This window comes from Oncorhynchus tshawytscha, linkage group LG16, assembly GCF_018296145.1.
Source record: "Oncorhynchus tshawytscha isolate Ot180627B linkage group LG16, Otsh_v2.0, whole genome shotgun sequence".
Classification (NCBI taxonomy): domain Eukaryota; kingdom Metazoa; phylum Chordata; class Actinopteri; order Salmoniformes; family Salmonidae; genus Oncorhynchus; species Oncorhynchus tshawytscha.
In genome coordinates this window covers 4,073,524-4,099,058 of record NC_056444.1, presented here as the reverse complement: position 1 = coordinate 4,099,058, position 25,535 = coordinate 4,073,524, and the positions used below count along the sequence as shown (strand labels likewise).

Below are 25,535 nucleotides of genomic sequence, written 5' to 3'. Positions count from 1 at the left end.
GTGACTTAGCCACCTTGGGTCTGACAGGTGACATAGCCACCTCAGGTCTGACAGGTGACATAGCCTTGTTGGGTCTGACAGGTGACATAGCCACCTCAGGTCTGACAGGTGACATAGCCACCTTGGGTCTGACAGGTGACATAGCCACCTCAGGTCTGACAGGTGACATAGCCTTGTTGGGTCTGACAGGTGACATAGCCACCTTGGGTCTGACAGGTGACATAGCCACCTCAGGTCTGACAGATGACATAGCCTTGTTGGGTCTGACAGGTGACTTAGCCACCTTGGGTCTGACAGGTGACATAGCCACCTCAGGTCTGACAGGTGACATAGCCTTGTTGGGTCTGACAGGTGACATAGCCACCTCAGGTCTGACAGGTGACATAGCCACCTCAGGTCTGACAGGTGACATAGCCTTGTTGGGTCTGACAGGTGACATAGCCACCTTGGGTCTCACAGGTGACATAGCCACCTCAGGTCTGACAGGTGACATAGCCTTGTTGGGTCTGACAGGTGACATAGCCACCTTGGGTCTCACAGGTGACATAGCCACCTCAGGTCTGACAGGTGACATAGCCACCTCAGGTCTGACAGGTGACATAGCCACCTCAGGTCTGACAGGTGACATAGCCTTGTTGGGTCTGACAGGTGACATAGCCACCTTGGGTCTCACAGGTGACATAGCTTCGATATACGAGACGCCATTTTGATATACGAGACCCCATTTTGATACACGAGACTCCATTTTGATACACGAGACTCCATTTTGATATACGAGACTCCATTTTGATACACGAGACTCCATTTTGATATACGAGACTCCATTTTGATATACGAGACTCCATTTTGATATACGAGACTCCATTTTGATATACGAGACTCCATTTTGATATACGAGACTCCATTTTGATTTACGAGACTCCATTTTGATATACGAGACTCCATTTTGATATACGAGACTCCATTTTGATACACGAGACTCCATTTTGATATACGAGACTCCATTTTGATATACGAGATTCCATTTTGATATACGAGACTCCATTTTGATACACGAGACTCCATTTTGATATACGAGACTCCATTTTGATATACGAGACTCCATTTTGATATACGAGACTCCATTTTGATATATGAGACCCCATTTTGATATACGAGACTCCATTTTGATATTTTCGACCCCCCCAGTCTGTACCTGGTCCACTCTGTTTTAATGAATCCTGAGCTTGTGGAGGGAAACAGAAGTCATACAGGTGTTTCTGGGAGTCTGGGGTCATAAAGATTGTAGGAAGAAAACAGAAAACACCCTGTTTATTTCAATCACATTAGCTGTTAACGGAGATTACTGACAATACCAGGGTTCAACCAACCAAGCACGATGTCTCTATTCCTGACAATACCAGGGTTCAACCAACCAAGCATGATGTCTCTATTTCCAGAGTTACTGACAATACCAGGGTTCAACCAACCAAGCACGATGTCTCTATTCCTGACAATACCAGGGTTCAACCAACCAAGCACGATGTCTCTATTCCTGACAATACCAGGGTTCAACCAACCAAGCATGATGTCTCTATTTCCAGAGTTGTAACCCTATTTTTCAAACCAGACCCCTAGTTTGGGGAAGCATCAGACGACAGTCATGAGACCAGTGCTGTTTCTTAGATGGCATCGCTGGTCCCTTCGCTGAGTTCTGGGATATTAGAATCCTCTGGCCTTCTTCTTCTTCGTTATCTTCAACCTGTAGAAATAGGAGCCCATCACAGACGTGGCGCATACTGTGAGGATTGTCGTCTTTGATACCAGAAAAAAAAAAAAGTCTGATTTCCTTTATGGACTAGAAGGAGAGTGTGTGTGGGCTCTTGGCTGGGCGTACAGGTCGCAGGATGGCGGCAGACGAGCTGTAGACATTCTTCCTTCAGACGACATGGAATCTCTATCAGCGAGATGGAGTTACAACACCTCCTTTACACACACACGCTATCACACACACACTATCACACACACACGCTACCACACCTCACGCCTGATGACACAGATCAGGTTATTTAAAAAGGAAACGCTCTGTGATTTAACGTTGATCTTTATTTATTTTCTCTCTCTTTCTTTCCATCGCTCTCTCCCATTCCCTCTCTCTCTCCTAGTCCCCCTCTCTCTCTCCCATTCCCTCTCTCTCTCCTAGTCCCCCTCTCTCTCCCCATTCCCTCTCTCTCTCCTAGTCCCCCTCTCTCTCTCCCATTCCCTCTCTCTCTCCTAGTCCCCCTCTCTCTCTCCCATTCCCTCTCTCTCTCCTAGTCCCCCTCTCTCTCTCCTAGTCCCCCTCTCTCTCTCCTAGCCCCCTCTCTCTCTCTCCTAGTCCATCTCTCTCTCCTAGCGCCCCTCTCTCTCTCTCCTAGTCCATCTCTCTCTCCTAGCGCCCCTCTCTCTCTCTCCTAGTCCATCTCTCTCTCCTAGCCCCCTCTCTCTCTCCTAGTCCATCTCTCTCTCCCTAGCCCCCTCTCTCCCTCCTAGTCCATCTCTCTCTCTCCTAGCCCCCTCTCTCTCTCCTAGCCCCCTCTCTCTCTCTCCTAGTCCCTCTCTCTCTCTCTCTCTCTAGCCCCTCTCTCTCTCTCCTAGTCCCTCTCTCTCCTAGTCCCCCTCTCTCTCTCCTAGTCCCCCTCTCTCGCTCTCCTAGTCCCTCTCTCTCTCTCTCTCTCTCCTAGTCCCCATCTCTCTCTCCTAGTCCCCCTCTCTCTCTCTAGTCCCCCTCTCTCGCTCTCCTAGTCCCTCTCTCTCTCTCTCTCTCCTAGTCCCTCTCTCTCTCCTAGTCCCCCTCGCTCTCTCCTAGTCCCCCTCTCTCTCATAGTCCCTCTAGTCCCCCTCTCTCTCTCCTTGTCCCCCTCTCTCTCCCCTAGTCCCTCTCTCTCTCTCTCGCTCTCCTAGTTCCCCCTCTCTCTCTCCTAGTCTCTCTCTCTCCTAGTCTCTCTCTCTCTCTAGTCTCTCTCTCTCTCTTTCTCTCTAGTCCGCATCTCTCTCTCTCCTAGTCCCTCTCTCTTTCTCTCCTAGTCCCCATCTCTCTCTCTCCTAGTCCATCTCTCTCCTAGTCCCTCTCTCTTTCTCTCTTAGTACCCATCTCTCTCTCTCCTCGTCCCCCCCTCTCTCTCCCTCTCTCCTAGTCTCTCTCTCTCTCTCCTAGTCTCTCTCTCTCTCTCCTAGTCCCTCTCTCTTTCTCTCCTAGTCCCCATCTCTCTCTCTCCTAGTCCCTCTCTCTTTCTCTCTAGTCCCCATCTCTCTCTCTGCTAGTCCATCTCTCTCCTAGTCCCTCTCTCTTTCTCTCCTAGTCCCCATCTTTCTCTCTCCTAGTCCCTCTCCCTCTCTCCGCTAGTCCCTCTCTCTCTCTCTCTCTCTCTCTCCTAGTCCCTCTCTCTCCCTCCCATACCATCTCTCTCTCTCCTAGTCCCCCTCTCTCTCTCCCTCCACCCCCTCTCTCTCCCTCCCATTCCTTCTCTCTCCTAGTCCCCCTCTCTCTCTCTCCCCTCCCATTCCCTCTCTCTCTCTCTCCCTCCCATTCCCCCTCTCTCCCTAGTCCCTCTGCCTCTCTCTCTCCAAGTCCTTCTCTCCTAGTCCCTCTGTCTCTCTCTCTCCAAGTCCCTCTTTCTCTCCATGTCCCTCTCTCTCTCCAAGTCCTTCTCTCTCTCCTAGTCCCTCTGTCTCTGTCTCTCTCTCTCTCTCCTAGTCCCTCTGTCTCTCTCTCTCTCCTAGTCCATGTCTCTCTCTCTCTCCTAGTCCCTCTGTCTCTCTCTCTCTCCTAGTCCCTCTGTCTCTCTCTCTCCTAGTCCCTCTGTCTCTCTCTCTCTCCTAGTCCTTCTCTCTCTCTCTCCTAGTCCCTCTGCCTCTCTCTCCAAATCCCTCTTTCTCTCCAAGTCCCTCTCTCTCTCCAAGTCCTTCTCTCTCTCCTAGTCCCTCTTTCTCTCCAAGACCCTCTCTCTCTCCAAGTCCTTCTCTCTCCTAGTGCCTCTGTCTCTGTCTCTCTCTCTCTCCTAGTCCCTCTGCCTCTCTCTCTCCAAGTCCTTATCTCTCTCTCTCTCTCCTAGTCCCTCTGCTTCTCTCTCTCTCTCCTAGTCCCTCTGCTTCTCTCTTTCTCTCCAAGTCTCTCTCTCTCTCCTAGTCCCTCTGCCTCTCTCTCTCCAAGTCCCTCTCTCTCTCCTAGTCCCTCTGTCTCTCTCTCTCCTAGTCCCTCTGCCTCTCTCTCTCCAAGTCCTTCTCTCTCTCCTAGTCCATCTGTCTCTCTCTCTCTCTCCTAGTCCCTCTGTCTCTCTCTCTCTGTCTCTCTCCAAGTCCCTCTTTCTCTCCAAGTCCTTCTCTCTCTCCTAGTCCGTCTGTCTCTCTCTCTCTCCTAGTCCCTCTGTCTGTCTCTCTCTCCTAGTCCATCTGTCTCTCTCTCTCTCTCCTAGTCCCTCTGTCTCTCTCTCTCTGTCTCTCTCCAAGTCCCTCTTTCTCTCCAAGTCCTTCTCTCTCCTAGTCCCTCTGTCTCTCTCTCTCTCTCTCTCCAAGTCCCTCTTTCTCTCCAAGTCCCTCTCTCTCTCCAAGTCCTTCTCTCTCTCCTAGTCCATCTGTCTCTCTCTCTCTCTCCAAGTCCCTCTTTCTCTCCAAGTCCCCCTCTCTCTCCAAGTCCTTCTCTCTCTCCTAGTCCCTCTGCCTCTCTCTCTCCAAGTCCCTCTCTCTCTCCAAGTCCTTCTCTCTCCTAGTCCCTCTGTCTCTCTCTCTCTCCAAGTCCTTCTCTCTCCTAGTCCCTCTGTCTCTCTCTCTCTCCAAGTCCCTCTCTCTCTCCAAGTCCTTCTCTCTCTCTCCTAGTCCCTCTGCTTCTCTCTCTCTCTCCTAGTCCCTCTATCTCTCTCTCTCTCTCCTAGTCCCTCTGTCTCTGTCTCTCTCTCTCTCCTAGTCCTTCTCTCTCTCTCTCCAAGTCCCTCTTTCTCTCCAAGTCCCCCTCTCTCTCCAAGTCCTTCTCTCTCTCCTAGTCCATCTGTCTCTCTCTCTCTCTCCAAGTCCCTCTTTCTCTCCAAGTCCCTCTCTCTCTCCAAGTCCTTCTCTCTCTCCTAGTCCCTCTGTCTCTTTCTCTCTCTCTCTCCAAGTCCCTCTCTCTCTCCTAGTCCCTCTCTCTCTCTCCAAGTCCTTCTCTCTCTCCTAGTCCCTCTGCCTCTCTCTCTCCAAGTCCCTCTTTCTCTCCAAGTCCCTCTCTCTCTCCAAGTCCTTCTCTCTCCTAGTCCCTCTGTCTCTCTCTCTCTCCAAGTCCCTCTCTCTCTCCAAGTCCTTCTCTCTCTCTCTCCTAGTCCCTCTGCTTCTCTCTCTCTCTCCAAGTCCCTCTCTCTCTCTCTCTATCTCCTAGTCCCTCTGCTTCTCTCTTTCTCTCCAAGTCCCTCTCTCTCTCCTAGTCCCTCTGCCTCTCTCTCTCCAAGTCCCTCTCTCTCTCCAAGTCCCTCTGTCTCTCTCTCTCCAAGTCCCTCTCTCTCTCCTTGTCCCTCTGCCTCTCTCTCTCCAAGTCCTTCTCTCTCTCCTAGTCCCTCTGTCTCTCTCTCTCTCTCTCTCCTAGTCCCTCTGTCTCTCTCTCTCTCTCTCTGTCTCTCTCTCCAAGTCCCTCTTTCTCTCCAAGTCCTGCTGTCTCTGTCTCTCTCTCTCTCTCTCTCCAAGTCCTTCTCTCTCTCCTAGTCCCTCTGTCTCTGTCTCTCTCTCCTAGTCCCTCTGTCTCTGTCTCTCTCTCCTAGTCCCTCTGTCTCTGTCTCTCTCTCTCTCCTAGTCCTTCTCTCTCTCTCTCTCTCTCCCTCTTTCTCTCTCTCTCTCCTAGTCCCTCTGTCTCTGTCTCTCTCTCTCTCTCTCCTAGTCCCTCTGTCTCTCTCTCTCCAAGTCCCTCTCTCTCTCCAAGTCCTTCTCTCTCCTAGTCCCTCGGTCTCTCTCTCTCTCTCCAAGTCCCTCTCTCTCTCCAAGTCCTTCTCTCTCCTAGTCCCCCTCTCTCTCTCTCTCTCTCTCTCTCTCTCCAAGTCCTTCTCTCTCCTAGTCCCTCTGTCTTTCTTCTCTCTCTCTCCTAGTCCCTCTGTCTCTCTCTCTCCTAGTCCATCTGTCTCTCTCCCTCTCTCTCTCCTAGTCCCTTTGTCTCTGTCTCTCTCTCTCTCTCTCTCTCCTAGTCCCTCTGCCTCTCTCTCTCCAAGTCCCTCTCTCTCTCCTAGTCCCTCTGTCTCTCTCTCTCTCTCTCTCAAGTCCCTCTTTCTCTCCAAGTCCCTCTCTCTCTCCTAGTCCCTCTGTCTCCAAGTCCTTCTCTCTCCTAGTCCCTCTGTCTCTCTCTCTCTCCAAGTCCTTCTCGCTCTCCTAGTCCCTCTGTCGCTGTCTCTCTCTCTCTCTCTCCTAGTCCCTCTGCCTCTCTCTCGCCAAGTCCCTCTGCCTCTCTCTCTCCAAGTCCTTCTCTCTCTCCTAGTCCCTCTGTCTCTCTCTCTCTCCTAGTCCCTCTGTCTCTCTCTCTCCAAGTCCCTCTTTCCCTCTTTCGACTCCATTTTGTTGATCCCTGCCTACAGACAGAAACTAAAACAAGAAGCTCCCACGCTGAGGTCTGTCCAACGCTGGTCCGACCAAGCTGACTCCACACTCCAAGACTGCTTCCATCACGTGGACTGGGAGATGTTTCGTATTGCGTCAGACAACAACATTGACGAATACGCTGATACGGTGTGCGAGTTCATTAGAACGTGCGTTGAAGATGTCGTTCCCATAGCAACGATTAAAACATTCCCTAACCAGAAACCGTGGATTGATGGCAGCATTCGTGTGAAACTGAAGGCACGAACCACTGCTTTTAATCAGGGCAAGGTGTCTGGTAACATGACTGAATACAAACAGTGCAGCTATTCCCTCCGCAAGGCTATCAAACAAGCTAAGCGCCAGTACAGAGACAAAGTAGAATCTCAATTCAACGGCTCAGACACAAGAGGTATGTGGCAGGGTCTACAGTCAATCACGGACTACAGGAAGAAACCCAGGCCAGTCACGGACCAGGATGTCTTGCTCCCAGGCAGACTAAATAACTTTTTTGCCCGCTTTGAGGACAATACAGTGCCACTGACACGGCCTGCAACGGAATCATGCGGTCTCTCCTTCACTGCAGCCGAAGTGAGTAAGACATTTAAACGTGTTAACCCTCGCAAGGCTGCAGGCCCAGACGGCATCCCCAGCCGCGCCCTCAGAGCATGCGCAGACCAGCTGGCCGGTGTGTTTACGGACATATTCAACCAATCCCTATACCAGTCTGCTGTTCCCACATGCTTCAAGAGGGCCACCATTGTTCCTGTTCCCAAGAAAGCTAAGGTAACTGAGCTAAACGACTACCGCCCCCGTAGCACTCACATCCGTCATCATGAAGTGCTTTGAGAGACTAGTCAAGGACCATATCACCTCCACCCTACCTGACACCCTTGACCCACTCCAATTTGCTTACCGCCCAAATAGGTCCACAGACGATGCAATCTCAACCACACTGCACACTGCCCTAACCCATCTGGACAAGAGGAATACCTATGTGAGAATGCTGTTCATCGACTACAGCTCGGCATTCAACACCATAGTACCCTCCAAGCTCGTCATCAAGCTCGAGACCCTGGGTCTCGACCCCGCCCTGTGCAACTGGGTACTGGACTTCCTGACGGGCCGCCCCCAGGTGGTGAGGGTAGGCAACAACATCTCCTCCCCGCTGATCCTCAACACTGGGGCCCCACAAGGGTGCGTTCTGAGCCCCCTCCTGTACTCCCTGTTCACCCACGACTGCGTGGCCATGCACGCCTCCAACTCAATCATCAAGTTTGCGGACGACACAACAGTGGTAGGCTTGATTACCAACAACGACGAGACGGCCTACAGGGAGGAGGTGAGTCCCTCTTTCTCTCCAAGTCCCTCTCTCTCTCCAAGTCCTTCTCTCTCCTAGTCCCTCTGTCTCCAAGTCCTTCTCTCTCCTAGTCCCTCTGTCTCTCGCTCTCCTAGTCCCTCTGTTGCTGTCTCTCTCTCTCTCTCTCTAGTCCCTCTGCCTCTCTCTCGCCAAGTCCCTCTCTCTCTCCAAGTCCTTCTCTCTCTCTCTCTCTCTCCTAGTCCCTATGCTTCTCTCTCTCTCTCTCCTAGTCCCTCTCTCTCTCTCCTAGTCCCTCTGCTTCTCTCTTTCTCTCCAAGTCCCTTCCTCTCTCCTAGTCCCTCTGCCTCTCTCTCTCCAAGTCCCTCTCTCTCTCCTAGTCCCTCTGCCTCTCTCTCTCCAAGTCCTTCTCTCTCTCCTAGTCCCTCTGTCTCTCTCTCTCTCCTAGTCCCTCTGTCTCTCTCTCTCCAAGTCCCTCTTTCTCTCAAGTCCTTCTCTCTCTCCTAGTCCCTCTGTCTCTATCTCTCTCTCCAAGTCCTTCTCTCTCTCCTAGTCCCTCTGTCTCTGTCTCTCTCCTAGTCCTCTCTCTCTCTCTCTCTCTCTCTCTCTCTAGTCCCTCTCTGTCTCTGTCTCTCTCTCTCCAAGTCCTTCTCTCTCTCCTAGTCCCTCTGTCTCTCTCTCTCTCTCCTAGTCCCTCTCTCTCTCTCCCTCTCTCTCTCTCTCACTCTCTCCCTCTCTGTCTCCCTCTCTCCCTCTCTCTCTCTCCTAGTCTGTCTCTCTCTCTGCTTTTTCTCAATGAGACAGTAACACCAGTGACGGGTCTGGATCCGTACATACGAGACCTTCTATACCACCAGGGTGTGTGTGTGTCAACAGGGTGAAACAATAGCAGAGGCTGGCAGACTAAAGATAAAGGATCTGTGGTATCAGTAACAAGGAAGGACTGAAGCCCCGAGGCCATACGGGACAGCAGCTAGTACTGTTGTGCATGATGGGTGGTTCTTGGCCCATTTAGGCCTGCTCTTCCCTTCTAGGCCGCATCGCAAACGGCACACTATTCCCTGTATAGCGCACTACTTTTGAACAGGGCTCACAGGGCGGCACTATACAGGGAATAGGCTGCCGTTTAGGGACACCTCATCTCGTCTCCTACGTCCTTCAGTAAGGAGACATCCAGACGGTAAACACAGACTGTGGTTTATCCATCTATCCATTCCCTCTCTTTGATCCAGCTGACTCAGGATTAAGTCAGGGTTTGGGGATAAGTCACGACCCTCCTCATCGCTGTGACGCAACGCCAGCATCCCAAATTGGCACTCTATTCCCTACATAGGGCACTACTTTTGACCAAAAGTAATAGGGTGCCATTTGGGGATGGTTGAGACAGAAACATCCTCTTCCACAGTCATGTAATGTCAGACTAGAGAAGCTGTATGACACACAGACAGACAGACAGACAGACATACAGACAGACAGACAGACAATATGGAGGCTATATACAGGGGGTACCAGTACAGAGTCAATGTAGAGGCGTTGTACAGGGGGTATCAGTACAGAGTCAATATGGAGACTATATACAGGGGGTACCGGTACAGAGTCAATGTGGAGGCTATATACAGGGGGTACCAGTACAGAGTCAATGTGGAGGCTATATACAGGGTGTTACGGTACAGAGTCAATGTGGAGGCTATATACAGGGGGTACCAGTACAGAGTCAATGTGGAGGCTATATACAGGGGTACCAGTACAGAGTCAATGTGGAGGCTATATACAGGTGGTACTGGTACAGAGTCAATGTGGAGGCTATATACAGGGGGTACCAGTACAGAGTCAATGTGGAGGCTATATACAGGGGGTACCGATACAGAGTCAATGTGGAGGCTATATACAGGGGGTACCGATACAGAGTCAATGTGCGGGGGCACAGGTTAGTTGAGGTAATTGAGGTATTATGGGTTCTCAGTCAAGTTCGTGCAAGCCAACCGAGACCTCAGAGGAAATGCCAGGCATGAGGTCCACAAGGAAGGCCCGTTCCAATCACAACAGCATCGACAAAGCTAGCAGCTGGCAGTAAAGTTAGCTGGCAGGCCAGCAGATCAACAAATAATTTTACTGCTGCTATTGAAAATAACAGATCCCAGATCACCAGGCTTCTGTCATCTCTATCTATCTTCCAAAAACCCAATAGCTTGCAGGAAAATAATTGCAAATAAAAACAACATGAACAACAAATTTTCTGGAGTTAACTGCCCAGTGGGCGCCATGGCAACGCCTAATCAACATTGATCGAATCATTGCAAACCTGATACATGTGTGTTATTGATGAAGTGATGCATATTGAAGTTCATGGAAGAGTAGAAACCAATATCTCTGATTAACAACAATAAAAAAGGCCAACAGGGCGGAGGGAGGTGTTTCACATATTACAAACTCCTATTTCTCCTTCCACCCCCCCCTCTCTCCTTCCACCCCTCTCTCTCTCTCTCTCCTTCCACCCCCCTCTCTCTCTCTCCTTCCACCCCCCTCTCTCTCTCTCCTTCCACCCCTCTCTCTCTCTCTCTCTCCTTCCACCCCTCTCTCTCTCTCTCTCCTTTCTCCTCCCTCTCTCTCTCTCTCCTTCCACCCCTCTCTCTCTCTCTCTCCTTTCTCCTCCCTCTCTCTCTCTCTCTCCTTCCACCCCTCTCTCTCTCTCTCTCCTTTCTTCTCCCTCTCTCTCGCTCTCTCCTTCCACACCCCCTCTCTCCTTCCACCCCCTTTCTCTCTCCTTTCTCCTCTCTCTCTCTCTCCTTCCACCCCTCTCTCTCTCTCTCTCTCTCTCCTTCCATCCCTCTCTCTCTCTCTCCTTCCACCCCTCTCTCTCTCCTTCCACCCCCCTCTCTCTCTTTCTCTCTCTCTCCTTCCACCCCCTCTCTCTCTCTCTCTCCTTTACCACCCCCCTCTCTCTCTCTCTACTTTACCACCCCCTCTCTCTCTCCTTCCAACCCCCTTTCTCCTTCCAACCCCCTTTCTCCTTCCACCCCCTTTCTCTCTCCTGTCTCCTCTCTCTCTCTCTCTCCTTCCACCCCCTCTCTCTCTCCTTTACCACCCCCCCTCTCTCTCTCTCTCCTTCCACCCCTCTCTCTCTCTCTCCTTCCACCCCCTCTCTCTCTCTCTCTCCTTTACCACCCCCCCTCTCTCTCTCTACTTTACCACCCCCTCTCTCTCTCCTTCCAACCCCCTTTCTCCTTCCACCCCCTTTCTCTCTCCTTTCTCCTCTCTCTCTCTCTCTCTCCTTCCACCCCCCTCTCTCTCTCTCTCTCTCTCTCTCTCTCCTTCCACCCCCCTTTCTCTCTCCTTTCTCCTCTCTCTCTCTCTCCCCTTCCACCCCCCTTCTCTCTCTCCTTCCACCCCCCTCTCTCTCTCTCTCCTTCCACCCCTCTCTCTCTCCTTCCACCCCTCTCTCTCTCTCTCCTTCCACCCCTTTCTCTCTCTCCTACCACCTCTCTCTCTCTCTCTCCTTCCACCCCCCTCTCTCTCTCTCTCCTTCCACCCCTCTCTCTCTCTCTCTCCTTCCACCCCTCTCTCTCTCTCTCTCCTTCCACCCCTCTCTCTCTCCTTCCACCCCTCTCTCTCTCCTTCCACCCCCTCTCTCTCTCTCTCTCTCTCCTTCCACCCCCCCTCTCTCTCTCTCTCTCTCCTTCCACCCCCTCTCTCTCTCTCTCCCTTCCACCCCCTTCTCTCTCCTTCCACCCCCCCCTCTCTCTCTCTCTCCTTCCACCCCTCTCTCTCTCTCTCTCCTTCCACCCCTCTCTCTCTCTCTCCTTCCACCCCCTCTCTCTCTCTCTCCTTTACCACCCCCTCTCTCTCTCTACTTTACCACCCCCTCTCTCTCTCCTTCCAACCCCCTTTCTCCTTCCACCCCCCTTTCTCTCTCCTTTCTCCTCTCTCTCTCTCTCTCTCCTTCCACCCCCTCTCTCTCTCTCTCTCTCTCTCTCCTTCCACCCCCTTTCTCTCTCCTTTCTCCTCTCTCTCTCTCTCCCCTTCCACCCCCCTTCTCTCTCCTTCCACCCCCCTCTCTCTCTCTCTCTCCTTCCACCCCTCTCTCTCTCTCTCTCCTTCCACCCCTCTCTCTCTCTCCTACCACCTCTCTCTCTCTCTCTCTCCTTCCACCCCCCTCTCTCTCTCTCCTTCCACCCCTCTCTCTCTCTCTCTCTCCTTCCACCCCCCTCTCTCTCTCTCTCCTTCCACCCCTCTCTCTCTCTCTCTCTCCTTCCACCCCTCTCTCTCTCTCTCTCTCCTTCCACCCCTCTCTCTCTCTCCTACCACCTCTCTCTCTCTCCCTTCCACCCCCCTCTCTCTCTCTCCTTCCACCCCTCTCTCTCTCTCTCTCCTCCTTCCACCCCCTCTCTCTCTCTCCTTCCACCCCTCTCTCTCTCTCTCTCTCCAGTGTCAACATGACCTGGTAGTAGACCAGTGTCACCATGACTGAGAAGACACATGACCTGGTAGTGGACCAGTGTCAACATGACTGAGAAGACACATGACCTGGTAGTAGACCAGTGTCAACATGACTGAGAAGACACATGACCTGGTAGTAGACCAGTGTCAACATGACTGAGAAGACACATGACCTGGTAGTGGACCAGTGTCAACATGACTGAGAAGACACATGACCTGGTAGTAGACCAGTGTCAACATGACTGAGAAGACACATGATGTGGTATGAAAGACAAAACAAAACAAGATGGGAAATATTATCGACATTACTTTGCACTTTTCACTGGCTGTCCCTCAGGTTGTGGCAGGAGGACACATATTTGGCTGCCAAAACTGCACATTTTGGCTTTTCACCCAGTACATTTTTGATTTTTTCTTAATCTTTTATAGTTTCAAATTCTCTTTGGTCTGAGTATTTGTCACAGTGTAATAGGAAATGCAGCTCTGTCTCTACCTCTCCCCTGGAGCAGAGTGAGCACAGCCTGTCCTCTCTGGGCAGCCAGGTTTGTCTGTGATGACCAGTCTCTATAGCCAGACTGTCCTCTCTGGGCAGCCAGGTTTGTCTGTGATGACCAGTCTCTATAGCCAGACTGTCCTCTCTGGGCAACCAGGTTTGTCTGTGACGACCGGTCTCTATAGCCAGACTGTCCTCTCTGGGCAGCCAGGTTGGTCTGTGACGACCAGTCTCTATAGCCAGACTGTCCTCTCTGGGCAACCAGGTTTGTCTGTGACGACCGGTCTCTATAGCCAGACTGTCCTCTCTGGGCAGCCAGGTTTGTCTGTGATGACCGGTCTCTATAGCCAGACTGTCCTCTCTGGGCAGCCAGGTTGGTCTGTGACGACTGGTCTCTATAGCCAGACTGTCCTCTCTGGGCAGCCAGGTTGGTCTGTGACGACCGGTCTCTATAGCCAGACTGTCCTCTCTGGGCAGCCAGGTTGGTCTGTGACGACCGGCCTCTATAGCCAGACTGTCCTCTCTGGGCAGCCAGGTTGGTCTGTGACGACTGGTCTCTATAGCCAGACTGTCCTCTCTGGGCAGCCAGGTTTGTCTGTGACGACCGGTCTCTATAGCCAGACTGTCCTCTCTGGGCAGCCAGGTTGGTCTGTGACGACCGGTCTCTATAGCCAGACTGTCCTCTCTGGGCAGCCAGGTTGGTCTGTGACGACCGGTCTCTATAGCCAGACTGTCCTCTCTGGGCAGCCAGGTTGGTCTGTGACAACTGGTCTCTATAGCCAGACTGTCCTCTCTGGGCAGCCAGGTTTGTCTGTGACGACTGGTCTCTATAGCCAGACTGTCCTCTCTGGGCAGCCAGGTTGGTCTGTGACGACCGGTCTCTATAGCCAGACTGTGCTCACTGAGTCTGTACCTAGTCAATGTTTTCCTCAGTTTTCTAGTATAGTATAGAGTATAGCCAATTTGAATTTGTGGTCTGTATATTTGATCATTTCATTTAAAATACCAACAGCACCACAGGCCTTTTTGGGTTGGAGAGTGCAGTTTTTCCAATAATTCTTCTTCTGTAATTGGGGTATCCACAGGATTCTCCCTCTCTCTCTCTCTCTCTCTCTCTCTCTCTCTCTCTCTCTCTGTGTCTCTCTCTCTCTGTCTCTCTCTCTCTCTCTCTGTGTGTCTCTCTCTCTCTGTCTCTCTGTCTCTCTGTCTCTTACTCTCTATCTCTCACTCTCTGTGTCTCTGTCTCTCCCTCTCTGTGTCTCTGTCTCTCTCTCTCTGTGTCTCTGTCTCTCTCTCTCTGTGTCTCTGTCTCTCTCTCTCATCTGGCATGTACAGTAATGAGGGATGGAGAGAAGGAGGGAGAGAGGTGAAAGAAAGATGAAGGGCTGGACGAAGGACAAACAGGCTAAACTACCTACTATGAAAATGACAAGGACAGCTAGCCCTTCAAACTAGTCTCATCATAATGTATGAGTATGGAGGGAGAGTGAAGGACAGTGACCCTAGGTAAATAAAAGTTGAATAAATAAATAAAATATTGAACACACATTATAGTGAAAGGTCTGGATAAGAACAAGTTGTAGTGATAGTTTTATATGGGTGATTCTGTTTAGACACTGTTTTACTGGTCAGAGGAAGACACACAGGGACAATAACGATGTTACATGTCTTACCTCGAAGCAGACAGACAGGTTCCTCTTGAGGGCTATCTCGTAAACCAGACTGATTTCTGACTTAGAGGCATCACTCCCCTCATCCAGCTCCTTCTGCTCCTCAGGGCTCTAGAAGAACAGGACAGAACATGAGAAGAACCCTTATCCACCTCCTCCTGCTCCTCAGGGCTCTAGAACAACAGAACATGAGAACTCCCCTCATCTACCTCCTCCTGCTCCTCAGGGCTCTAGAACAACAGAACATGAGAACTCCCCTCACCTACCTCCTTCTGCTCCTCAGGGCTCTAGAACAACAGAACAGAACATGAGAACTCCCCTCCTCAGGGCTCTAGAACAACAGAACATGAGAACTCCCCTCCTCAGGGCTCTAGAACAACAGAACATGAGAACTCCCCTCCTCAGGGCTCTAGAACAACAGAACATGAGAACTCCCCTCCTCAGGGCTTTAGAACAACAGAACATGAGAACTCCCCTCCTCAGGGCTCTAGAACAACAGAACATGAGAACTCCCCTCCTCAGGGCTCTAGAACAACAGAACATGAGAACTCCCCTCCTCAGGGCTCTAGAACAACAGAACATGAGAACTCCCCTCCTCAGGGCTCTAGAACAACAGAACATGAGAACTCCCCTCCTCAGGGCTCTAGAACAACAGAACATGAAAACTCCCCTCCTCAGGACTCTAGAACAACAGAACATGAGAACTCCCCACCTCAGGGCTCTAGAACAACAGAACATGAGAACTCCCCTCCTCAGGGCTCTAGAACAACAGAACATGAAAACTCCCCTCAGGGCTCTAGAACAACCTTTCTTAAAGTATGGGTCTCAACCTGTTAATGGTGGGTTGCGACGTGTCAGAGTATCAATGTATAATTATTGAATGAATTGATTTGGCAACTGCGATCTCTGTGCAGTGCAGTCTATGTCTAGCAGTAGTCTCTGCTCAGTTTGGCAGCTGTGTGAGTGGGAGAGGGAGATGCCCTTGTGCTCCAGATCTTTTTTCTGGAGTTTTCTTGAAGATCACTCCACGACACACGCTGCAGCGCTGTCGTACAACAGCAGATGATGCGCTGTCAGCGACTGACCCGGGGCGGCAGGGTAGCCTAGTGGTTAGAGTGTTGGACTAGTAACCGGAAGGTTGCAAGTTCAAACCCCCGAGCTGACAAGGTACAAATCTGTCGTTCTGCCCCTGAACAGGCAGTTAACCCACAGTTCCGAGGCCGTCATTGAAAATAAGAATTTGTTCTTTACCCCCTTGCCTGGTTAAATAAAGGTTAAATATAAAAATAAAACAGACTCTCCCATTCGCCAAATGGACTCGCAACAAGTTCTGACTGAGCTCAATCGTCACGAAAAGCCAATAGACCGCTCTTTCAAACAAACGTTGAGAATTAACGAGGAGCTCCCTCAAAGGGTTTTGTGTCGCGGGGGAAGTGCTTAGTAATGAATCTCTCAAAAACAAACAAGTTACAATAACACATCCTGACCAAACGTCCACAGCATGACGATATTCACAGGAAGTTCTTTCAGAACAGGACAGAATGCTTCAGGAAACAGCTTCCACAGTGGAAAAGTAAATCAGCTAGCAGGGCATTGTTGTCATTTTATACCAGGCGATGATAAGCAGAAATAAGGGAGTGCTAACTAACTCTCATAGCTAGTAGATGTGAGTTTCTCTTTCAAACAATCCCCTGGCCTTGTACACGGCTAATAGCTAACGTTAGCTAGTTACTTGACCTCCTACTGCTCCTCAGGGGCCTCATATATACAATATATACATATATAACGTACAAAATACATCCCAACATGTGCGTGCGCCAGTTTTTACGCAAAAAGTTGGCATTTATAGAAAAGTAATTTTACGTGAGAATGTGCTCATCTCCCAGTGACGTTTTATTATGTATGAACTAGTGGTTGAAATATGGTATTGCAAGCTGGCAAGGAAATGGGGGATAGGACTTTCTATCCCCCCCTTTTCTCCTCAAATTCGTGATTTCCAACTGGCAGTTACAGACGCTGCAACTCACGAGAGGCAAAGGTCGAGAGCCACGCGTTAACCCGAAACACGACCCTGCCAAGCCCCAATGCTTCTTGACACACTGCTCACCAGCCGCTCCACCATGTTGGAGGAAACACCCGGCCCACCACAGTCACCTCCCTGACCAAGGCCCTTCTCCCCTGATTGCTCAGTTTGGCTGGACGGCCAGCTCTAGGAAGAGTCTTAGTGGTTCCAAACTTCTTCCATTTAAGAATGATGGAGGCCAGAAATGTTTTGGTACCCTTCCCCAGATCTGTACCTCGACACAATCCTGTCTCGGAGCTCTACAGACAATTCCTTCGACCTCATGGCTTGGTTTTTGCTCTGACGTGCACTGTCAACTGTGGGACCTTATATAGACAGGTGTGCCTTTCCTAATCATGTCCAATCAATTGAATTTATCACAGATGGACTCCAATCAAGTTGTAGAAACATCTCAAGGATGATCAAAGGAAACAGGATGCACCTGAGCTCAATTTCGAGTCTCATAGCAAAGGGTCTGAATACTTAAGTAAATAAGGTACTTCTGTTTTTTTTTTTTACCTAAATACATTTGCGAAAAAATATTTAAACCTGTTTTCGCTTTGTCATTTTGAGGTATTGTGTGTAGATTGATGTGGATAATAAAACAAACAAGACGTGGAAAAAGTCAAGGGGTCCGAACACTTTCCGAAGGCTCTGTATGTATCAAGTTTGAAGTTGTTTTCAAGTTTGAAGTTGTTTTATTGTCATGTGCACAAGTACAGTGAACAATGCATTGAATATCAGTGGTGATACAAATAAAAAGTCAAGTAAATTGACCGGATGTAAAATATTTGACGGTGTGGGTAGGCTACCGTATTCCTGTGCGATAGGAGTGTGACATCATAGCACATTTAATCTCAGAGCCAATACCAAGGCAGGATAGGAGTGTGACATCATAGTCTAGTTCATCTCAGAGCCAATACCAAGGCAGGATAGGAGTGTGACATCATAGTCTAGTTCATCTCAGAGCCAATACCAAGGCAGGATAGGAGTGTGACATCATAGTCTAGTTAATCTCAGAGCCAATACCAAGGCAGGATAGGAGTGTGACATCATAGTATAGTTAATCTCAGAGCCAATACCAAGGCAGGATAGGAGTGTGACATCATAGCCCATTTAATCTCAGAGCCAATACCAAGGCAGGATAGGAGTGTGGCATCATAGTCTAGTTCATCTCAGAGCCAATACCAAGGCAGGATAGGAGTGTGACATCATAGTATAGTTAATCTCAGAGCCATTACCAAGGCAGGATAGGAGTGTGGCATCATAGTCTAGTTCATCTCAGAGCCAATACCAAGGCAGGATAGGAGTGTGACATCATAGTCTAGTTCATCTCAGAGCCAATACCAAGGCAGGTTAGGAGTGTGACATCGTAGTCTAGTTCATCTCAGAGCCAATACCAAGGCAGGATAGGAGTGTGACATCATAGTATAGTTCATCTCAGAGCCATTACCAAGGCAGGATAGGAGCGTGACATCATAGTATAGTTAATCTCAGAGCCAATACCAAGGCAGGATAGGAGTGTGACATCATAGCCCATTTAAACTCAGAGCCAATACCAAGGCAGGATAGGAGTGTGACATCATAGCCCATTTAATCTCAGAGCCAATACCAAGGCAGGATAGGAGCGTGACATCATAGCCCTTTTAATCTCAGAGCCAATACCAAGGCAGGATAGGAGTGTGGCATCATAGTCTAGTTAATCTCAGAGCCAATACCAAGGCAGGATAGGAGTGTGGCATCATAGTCTAGTTCATCTCAGAGCCAATACCAAGGCAGGATAGGAGTGTGACATCATAGTCTAGTTCATCTCAGAGCCAATACCAAGGCAGGATAGGAGTGTGACATCATAGTCTAGTTCATCTCAGAGCCAATACCAAGGCAGGATAGGAGTGTGACATCATAGTCTAGTTCATCTCAGAGCCAATACCAAGGCAGGATAGGAGCATGACATCATAGTCTAGTTAATCTCAGAGCCAATACCAAGGCAGGATAGGAGCATGACATCATAGTCTAGTTCATCTCAGAGCCAATACCAAGGCAGGATAGGAGCATGACATCATAGTCTAGTTCATCTCAGAGCCAATACCAAGGCAGGACATAGAAACCCAATAATCTATTGATAAAGTAAATATTAAAAACAGTCTTTTGCAGGCCGTGGCCAAGTACCAATAGTTCCAAATTATAACAATAAGGACGTTACGTCACCATAAAGGGTGAATGGAGGAGTTCTCCAGGAGATTTAATTCTGTTCACACACAGTTTTAGGACAGGTCTGATTTATAATAGAAAACATGCGTAGGTACGGCGTATGCTAAGTTAATAAACATCATTATATTTGTGCGTGTGTAGACTGTTCATAAATGTAGTGTGAAATTTACACAACGGTCACAAATGAGACCCCTGGAGAAATGAACCCCGGATGTTTCATCAGAACACCTCATCCTCTATAGAATCAGAACCAACCAGGATAGGAGTGTGACATCATAGTATAAATGTAGGTTATAAATGATGCCTTTAGGCTCTAGAACATCATAGAACAACAGAACAGAACATTAGAACACCATTTGGGGAGGGGAGGGTTGCATCATTTGTAACTGTATCTAAAATGTACCAAACCGTGCCAATAATGTCTACTGCTGTTGTTTCCCATGCTTGGTATCAATAAAAATGTTGGGTTTTTTTTGTAAAGGTTTCGGGAACACAACAAACTGAATATGTTCTCAGAGAGCAGAGCAGAGTGTTCTAGTGGTTTAGTCTGTTGTCATCAGGAAACTCTGGAGTGTTGAAGACCTGTGACAGGAAATAGTCCAGTCCTCTACTTTAACTGTACAACATCCAACTGACATTTCTCATGGCAACACTTTCCCTCCAAAAACAATGATTTTCTTCTTTCTCTCATAAACATACAGGGTGGGTGTCGGCCAAACAGTGTCCTGACTGCTCCGGGCATAATATGATATGTGGGAGGGAAGGAGACAGGGAGGGAGGGAGACAGGGAAGGAGACAAACAGGGAGACAGGGAGGGAGGGAGACAGACAGACAGACAGACAGACAGACAGACAGACAGACAGACAGACAGACAGACAGACAGACAGACAGACAGGGAGGGAGGGAGGGAGGGAGGGAGGGAGGGAGGGAGGGAGGGAGGGAGGGAGGGAGGGAGGGAGGGAGGGAGGGAGGGAGGGAGGGAGGGAGGGAGGGAGGGAGGGAGGGAGGGAGGGGGAGGGAGAGAGACAGGGAGGGAGGGAGACAGGGAGGGAGGGAGACAGGGAAGGAGACAAACAGGGAGACAGGGAGGGAGGGAGACAGACAGACAGACAGACAGACAGACAGACAGACAGACAGACAGACAGACAGACAGACAGACAGACAGACAGACAGACAGACAGGGAGGGAGACAGGGAGGGAGGGAGGGAGGGAGGGAGACAGGGAGGGAGACAGGGAGGGAGACAGGGAGGGAGACAGGGAGCCAGGCCTTCCAGCCAGGCCTTCATTCAGCCAGCCCTTCATTCAGCCAGCCCTTCATTCAGCCAGCCCGTCATTCAGCCAGCCCTTCATTCAGCCAGGCCTTCATTCAGCCAGGCCTTCATTCAGCCAGCCCTTCATTCAGCCAGCCCTTCATTCAGCCAGCCCTTCATTCAGCCAGCCCTTCATTCAGCCAGCCCTTCATTCAGCCAGCCCTTCATTCAGCCAGGCCTTCATTCAGCCAGGCCTTCATTCAGCCAGCCCTTCATTCAGCCAGGCCTTCATTCAGCCAGGCCTTCATTCAGCCAGCCCTTCATTCAGCCAGCCCTTCATTCAGCCAGGCCTTCATTCAGCCAGCCCTTCATTCAGCCAGCCCTTCATTCAGCCAGGCCTTCATTCAGCCAGCCCTTCATTCAGCCAGCCCTTCATTCAGCCAGCCCTTCATTCAGCCAGCCCTTCCTCTGCCTGTAAAATGTAATGCCAGTAGAGCCACATGAGAGAGACTTTACCACAGTACTACGTCATACTGAGAGAGACTTTACCACAGTACTACTGAGAGAGACTTTACCACAGTACTACTGATAGAGACTTTACCACAGTACTACTGAGAGAGACTTTACCACAGTACTACGTCATACTGAGAGAGACTTTACCACAGTACTACTGAGAGAGACTTTACCACAGTACTACTGATAGAGACTTTACCACAGTACTACTGATAGATACTTTACCACAGTACTACTGAGAGAGACTTTACCACAGTACTACTGATAGATACTTTACCACAGTACTACTGAGAGAGAGACTTTACCACAGTACTACTGATAGATACTTTACCACAGTACTACTGAGAGAGACTTTACCACAGTACTACTGATAGATACTTTACCACAGTACTACTGAGAGAGACTTTACCACAGTACTACTGATAGATACTTTACCACAGTACTACTGAGAGAGAGACTTTACCACAGTACTATGTCATACTGAGAGAGAGACTTTACCACAGTACTACTGATAGATACTTTACCACAGTACTACTGAGAGAGAGACTTTGCCACAGTACTACGTCATACTGAGAGAGAGACTTTACCACAGTACTACGTCATACTGAGAGGGACTTTACCACAGTACTACGTCATACTGAGAGGGACTTTACCACAGTACTACTGAGAGGGACTTTACCACAGTACTACTGATAGATACTTTACCACAGTACTACTGAGAGATACTTTACCACAGTACAACGTCATACTGAGAGAGACTTTACCACAGTACTACATCATACTGATAGAGACTTTACCACAGTACTACTGAGAGAGACTTTACCACAGTACTACTGATAGAGACTTTACCACAGTACTACTGATAGAGACTTTACCACAGTACTACTGATAGATACTTTACCACAGTCCTACGTCATACTGAGAGAGACTTTACCACAGTACTACGTCATACTGAGGGACTTTACCACATTACTACTGATAGAGACTTTACCACAGTACTACTGATAGAGACTTTACCACAGTACTACTGATAGATACTTTACCACAGTACTACGTCATACTGAGAGAGACTTTACCACAGTACTACTGATAGAGACTTTACCACAGTACTACGTCATACTGAGAGAGACTTTACCACAGTACTACGTCATACTGAGAGAGAGACTTTACCACAGTACTATGTCATACTGAGAGAGACTTTACCACAGTACTACGTCATACTGAGAGAGAGACTTTACCACAGTACTATGTCATACTGAGAGAGACTTTACCACAGTACTACGTCATACTGAGAGGGACTTTACCACAGTACTACGTCATACTGAGAGGGACTTTACCACAGTACTACGTCATACTGAGAGAGAGACTTTACCACAGTACTACTGAGAGGGACTTTACCACAGTACTACTGATAGATACTTTACCACAGTACTACTGATAGATACTTTACCACAGTACTACTGAGAGAGAGACTTTGCCACAGTACTACTGAGAGAGAGAGACTTTACCACAGTACTACTGATAGACACTTTACCACAGTACTACTGAGAGAGAGACTTTACCACAGTACTACTGATAGACACTTTACCACAGTACTACTGAGAGAGAGACTTTGCCACAGTACTACGTCATACTGAGAGAGAGACTTTACCACAGTACTACGTCATACTGAGAGAGACTTTACCACAGTACTACTGGGAGATACTTTACCCCAGTACTACTGAGAGGGACTTTACCACATTACTACTGATAGATACTTTACCACAGTACTACTGAGAGATACTTTACCACAGTACTACGTCATACTGAGAGAGAGACTTTACCACAGTACTACATCATACTGATAGAGACTTTACCACAGTACTACTGAGAGAGACTTTACCACAGTACTACTGATAGAGACTTTACCACAGTACTACTGATAGAGACTTTACCACAGTACTACGTCATACTGAGAGAGACTTTACCACAGTACTACGTCATACTGAGAGAGAGACTTTACCACAGTACTATGTCATACTGAGAGAGACTTTACCACAGGACTACTGATAGATACTTTACCACAGTACTACTGAGAGAGAGACTTTACCACAGTACTACGTCATACTGAGAGAGAGACTTTACCACAGTACTATGTCATACTGAGAGAGACTTTACCACAGTACTACGTCATACTGAGAGAGAGACTTTACCACAGTACTATGTCATACTGAGAGAGACTTTACCACAGTACTACGTCATACTGAGAGAGAGACTTTACCACAGTACTACGTCATACTGAGAGAGAGACTTTACCACAGTACTATGTCATACTGAGAGAGACTTTACCACAGGACTACTGATAGATACTTTACCACAGTACTACTGAGAGAGAGACTTTACCACAGTACTATGTCATACTGAGAGAGAGACTTTACCACAGTACTATGTCATACTGAGAGAGACTTTACCACAGTACTACGTCATACTGAGAGAGAGACTTTACCACAGTACTATGTCATACTGAGAGAGACTTTACCACAGTACTACGTCATACTGAGAGAGACTTTACCACAGTACTATGTCATACTGAGAGAGAGAGACTTTACCACAGTACTACATCATACTGAGAGAGAGACTTTACCACAGTACTATGTCATACTGAGAGAGACTTTACCACTTTACCACAGTACTACTGATAGATACTTTACCACAGTACTACTGAGAGAGAGACGTTACCACAGTACTACTGAGAGAGAGACTTTACCACAGTACTACTGAGAGAGAGACTTTACCACAGTACTACTGATAGATACTTTACCACAGTACTACTGAGAGAGACTTTACCACAGTACTACCGATAGAGACTTTACCACAGTACTACTGGGAGAGAGACTTTACCACAGTACTACTGAGAGAGAGACTTTACCACAGTACTACTGAGAGAGACTTTACCACAGTACTACTGATAGATACTTTAGCACAGTACTACTGAGAGAGAGACTTTACCACAGTACTACTGATAGATACTTTACCACAGTACTACTGAGAGATACTTTACCACAGTACTACTGGGAGAGAGACTTTACCACAGTACTACTGAGAGAGAGACTTTACCACAGTACTACTGATAGATACTTTACAATAGTACTACTGATAGATACTTTACCACAGTACTACGTCGTACTGAGAGAGAGACTTTACCACAGTACTACTGATAGATACTTTACCACAGTACTACCGATAGAGACTTTACCACAGTACTACTGGGAGAGAGACTTTACCACAGTACTACTGAGAGAGAGACTTTACCACAGTACTACTGATAGATACTTTACCACAGTACTACTGAGAGATACTTTACCACAGTACTACTGGGAGAGAGACTTTACCACAGTACTACTGAGAGAGAGACTTTACCACAGTACTACTGAGAGAGACTTTACCACAGTACTACTGATAGATACTTTAGCACAGTACTACTGATAGATACTTTACCACAGTACTACTGATAGATACTTTACCACAGTACTACTGATAGATACTTTACCACAGTACTACTGAGAGATACTTTACCACAGTACTACTGAGAGATACTTTACCACAGTACTACTGATAGATACTTTACCACAGTACTACTGAGAGATACTTTACCACAGTACTACGTTGTACCGGATGGCTTTCTGCCTGTTTGAACACTAATAACTCAGACACACATGAAATTACCCAGTTAGAACATCACTCAGAGATGCACATAAGTATTTAACATTAAACATGTCTGAACCTTTTCAGACTCATTAGTGGAACAGTGACGGTGATCTGTGAGGTTAGGGGCAACATGTCACAGTGATCTGTGAGGTTAGGGGCAACATGTCACAGTGATCTGTGAGGTTAGGGGCAACATGTCACAGTGATCTGTGAGGTTAGGGGTCACAGTGATCTGTGAGGTTAGGGGTCACAGTGATCTGTGAGGTTAGGGGTCACAGTGATCTGTGAGGTTAGGGGTCACAGTGATCTGTGAGGTTAGGGGTCACATGTCACAATGATCTGTGAGGTTAGGGGTCACATGCCCTGTGAGGTTAGGGGTCACATGTCACAGTGATCTGTGAGGTTAGGGGTCACATGTCACAGTGATCTGTGAGGTTAGGGGTCACATGTCACAGTGATCTGTGAGGTTAGGGGTCACATGTCACAGTGATCTGTGAGGTTAGGGGTAACATGTCACAGTGATCTGTGAGGTTAGGGGTCACAGTGATCTGTGAGGTTAGGGGTCACATGTCACAGTGATCTGTGAGGTTAGGGGTCACATGTCACAGTGATCTGTGAGGTTAGGGGTCACATGTCACAGTGATCTGTGAGGTTAGGGGTAACATGTCACAGTGATCTGTGAGGTTAGGGGTAACAACATGCCACAGTGATCTGTGAGGTTAGGGGTAACAACATGCCACAGTGATCTGTGAGGTTAGGGGTAACAACATGCCACAGTGATCTGTGAGGTTAGGGGTAACAACATGCCACAGTGATCTGTGAGATTAGGGGTAACAACATGCCACAGTGATCTGTGAGGTTAGGGGTAACAACATGCCACAATGATCTGTGAGGTTAGGGGTAACAACATGCCACAGTGATCTGGGAGGTTAGGGGTAACAACATGCCACAGTGATCTGTGAGGTTAGGGGTCACATGCCCTGTGAGGTTAGGGGTAACAACATGCCACAGTGATCTGTGAGGTTAGGGGTAACAACATGCCACAGTGATCTGTGAGGTTAGGGGTCACATGTCACAGTGATCTGTGAGGTTAGGGGTCACAGTGATCTGTGAGGTTAGGGGTCACATGTCACAGTGATCTGTGAGGTTAGGGGTCACAGTGATCTGTGAGGTTAGGGGTCACAGTGATCTGTGAGGTTAGGGGTCACAGTGATCTGTGAGGTTAGGGGTCACAGTGATCTGTGAGGTTAGGGGTCACAGTGATCTGTGAGGTTAGGGGTCACAGTGATCTGTGAGGTTAGGGGTAACCTGAGCTGTATACACACACACACACACACACACACACACACAC

At 48.7% G+C, this 25,535-nt stretch overlaps 1 protein-coding gene across 2 annotated transcripts in view; it reads right to left on the bottom strand.

The window, feature by feature from the left end:
• Positions 1 to 25,535, bottom strand: part of stau2 (staufen double-stranded RNA binding protein 2) — a 307,502-nt gene that overhangs the window by 220,011 nt on the left and 61,956 nt on the right. For both annotated transcript variants that reach the window (XM_042298686.1, XM_042298685.1), the window contains one exon: positions 14,465 to 14,572. In XM_042298686.1, coding sequence (XP_042154620.1) covers positions 14,465 to 14,572 — 108 coding nt within the window. The remainder of the gene's footprint in view (positions 1 to 14,464; positions 14,573 to 25,535) is intronic.